The sequence below is a fragment of the Sinocyclocheilus rhinocerous genome, unplaced genomic scaffold (assembly GCF_001515625.1).
Source record: "Sinocyclocheilus rhinocerous isolate Xijiao unplaced genomic scaffold, SAMN03320098_v1.1 scaffold1899, whole genome shotgun sequence".
In the NCBI taxonomy this organism is placed as follows: domain Eukaryota; kingdom Metazoa; phylum Chordata; class Actinopteri; order Cypriniformes; family Cyprinidae; genus Sinocyclocheilus; species Sinocyclocheilus rhinocerous.
The window spans coordinates 452,655-455,335 of record NW_015660895.1 but is presented as its reverse complement, the minus strand read 5'-3'; the positions used below and the strand labels follow the sequence as shown (position 1 = coordinate 455,335).

Genomic DNA, 2,681 nt, shown 5'->3' with positions numbered 1-2,681 from the left:
TAAAACAAAGCAGCACTGCGCCCACAAACGCTGCTTTATCAGGCATTACAGGCATGATGAATGAAAATGAGACCAATCGGACCAATCACCGCAGATTAGCGTCACGCAAAGTAGGGGTTTGGAAAAATGAATCGTCGAGCGAATCGTTTGGGAGTCGTTAAACTGCTGTTGATGTGGTGAATGAGCGTATAGATGATGTCACGCAGCACAAACGCCCAGGCTCCGCCCAGCCCGTCCTTCACCTCTCTGAGCAGCAGGCTGACGAACAGGTGGTACATCATCAGTATGCGGTGCCTCTCGTAGCCGTTGGTGGTCTCAGCAGCCTTCTGACAGATTGCTATGAGAATCTTCTGAATGGACATCTGAAACATACAGAACACAGACGGACGCAGGAGTTTTAAAAAGAAATAAGCAGATGCTCAGGTGAAATAGGAATATGCAAGTTTGCGTGGGAGGCTCACAGGAGTCTTGGACAGGATGGCGACCAGAGACTTGTGATTGGCACTATGGCATTTGCTCAGGTAGTCCAGCGTGGCTTTAATCACATATGAGCTGAAGAACGGTGGGTTTGGAGCAGGATCCAATTCTCTAATTACAAAAATTAAAGCATGTTTATGAAATTTCTCTTGATTCCTATAGGGTTTCCTATGCTTGATGATACAAAAACTAAACAAGTAAAGTAAAAATAAATGCATATTATAAGACAATGAAAGTGTTTTTTGACCTTGCATGCATGTCAACCTGTTGTTGGGGACTCCCAAAACCAAAATATGAACCTTTCATTACCCATAATAGGGGCACTTTAATATTAATCAGGATAGTAGGATTCATAATTTTGTCACCTGCTTACCAAACTGAGTTGGCAGTACATGACAATGCATAATTTGGCATCTTTAAACGTCTTGGTATTATTTTGGTATTGACTTGGCACTAAAACAATGTTTGACCACTATTTTATGCTAAATGTACACTGCCGTTCAAAAGTTTGGGATCAGTAAGATGTTTAATGTTTTTTAAAGATGTTTCTTATGCTCATCAAGGCTGCATTTATTTGATCAAAAATACAGAAAAAAGCGTAATTTTGTGAAATATTATTGAAATTTAAAATAACAATTTTCTATTTAAATATACTTTAAAATACAATTTATTCCTGTGAAGCTGGAAGCTGAATTTTCAGCATCATTACTCCAGTCTTCAGTTTCACATGATCCTTCAGAAATCATTCTAATATGCTGATTTATAATCAATGCTGGAAACAATTAATATTTAATATTAATATTTCTTTTGGGACCTGTGACCTGGGATTAAGCAGCACAACGGTTTCAAAACTGCTAATAAATCAGCATATTAGAATGATTTCTGAAGGATCATGTGACACTGTAATGGCTGATGAAAATTCAGCGCTGTGTCACAGAAATAAATGATATTTTAAAGTATATTAAAATAGGAAACCAATATAAGAATTTCACAAAATCACAGTTTTTTCTGTATTTTTGATCAAATAATAATTGATGAGCATAAGAGACCCCATTAAAATTCTTACTGATCCCAAACTTTTGAACTTCAGTGTACCTGTAAATGTACTTGTAAATACTTTATATTGACTGCACAGGACAAGTTATTGATCACCCTATAGGTGCCACTGAAGTAAATGTGGAGAGTCAGAATGAGTTACAGAGAGGAGAAAGTTTTTTAAAGCTACAGAATGTTTTAGTGCAATTATTCTATCTCAAATGGAAAATGGACGTAGATTCCTCATGATATAACCCCTGTAATGATCTGTATTATGGCATGAAAATATACCCAGTAAATTTCTGTAGGTCTCCTCCACCCGCTGCCGCCCCTTCTGTCTCATGCAGTGTCATTAACAGCTCCACCACAATGTCAGCCAGGTTGTTGCAAATCAAACCGTCAATTTGCTGAACGACAAAAAGAAGTTGTAGAAGAATTCAGTGCAAAGAACACATTTATCTGTGCATATAAATAATTCTAGAGCTGTGTAACATATTTTAAACTGCATCTACAGAAGATATAAGCCAGTCTAAGTGTAGATCAGCATTGTACTAAAAACCAGTTATCTGCATCCTAGGCCTGGGCGATAAAACGGTATCGATATTTATCGACGGTACACCTTCATCGGTAACGATATAAAAAATGTTCGATATAGCGCACGATATAGGCACGTACTATGAGTGATGCAGACAGCTCACACAAACACGAACACATGCTGAATTGAGTGCTGTGCCTGCCTGTGATGAGGAGATCGTGAATAAAAACATTAATATTAGTCGAATTTAAAATAAACATTTGCATTTGAATGCAAAAATGGTACAATCGAATGTTAGGAGTGTGTCAGGGAGTGTCATCAGTGGTGCGCGAGATGCGGTGATGATGATGTAAGTGACGTTGCATTTTAATGTTTTGTTAGTCTAGCCCACGAGACGCGCTGCTGCTGTGTTATTCGTTCAAAATATTAGAGAAATATAGTAGCTCAATGCCTAGAAGATCTTGATTAGGTTAAAACCGAAACCAAGCCATTCACACAGAACGCATATTCAGCGCATTTTTTAGACGGACAAATATGACTGCTGCACTTGCGTCTCATGCAAGAGATGGAAAGTTAAAACAGTTTTAACGTTTAGAAAACGTGACGCGAATTTGTGAAGGTTTATTTCATTTCA

General features: G+C 37.9%; 1 protein-coding gene across 1 annotated transcript in view; it reads right to left on the bottom strand.

The window, feature by feature from the left end:
- Nucleotides 1-2,681, bottom strand: part of atm (ATM serine/threonine kinase) — a 75,160-nt gene that overhangs the window by 35,982 nt on the left and 36,497 nt on the right. Inside the window, exons 26-28 of the mRNA XM_016535626.1 lie at nt 1,804-1,919; nt 462-588; nt 185-362 (exon numbers count right to left, since the gene is read on the bottom strand). Coding sequence (XP_016391112.1) covers nt 185-362; nt 462-588; nt 1,804-1,919 — 421 coding nt within the window. The remainder of the gene's footprint in view (nt 1-184; nt 363-461; nt 589-1,803; nt 1,920-2,681) is intronic.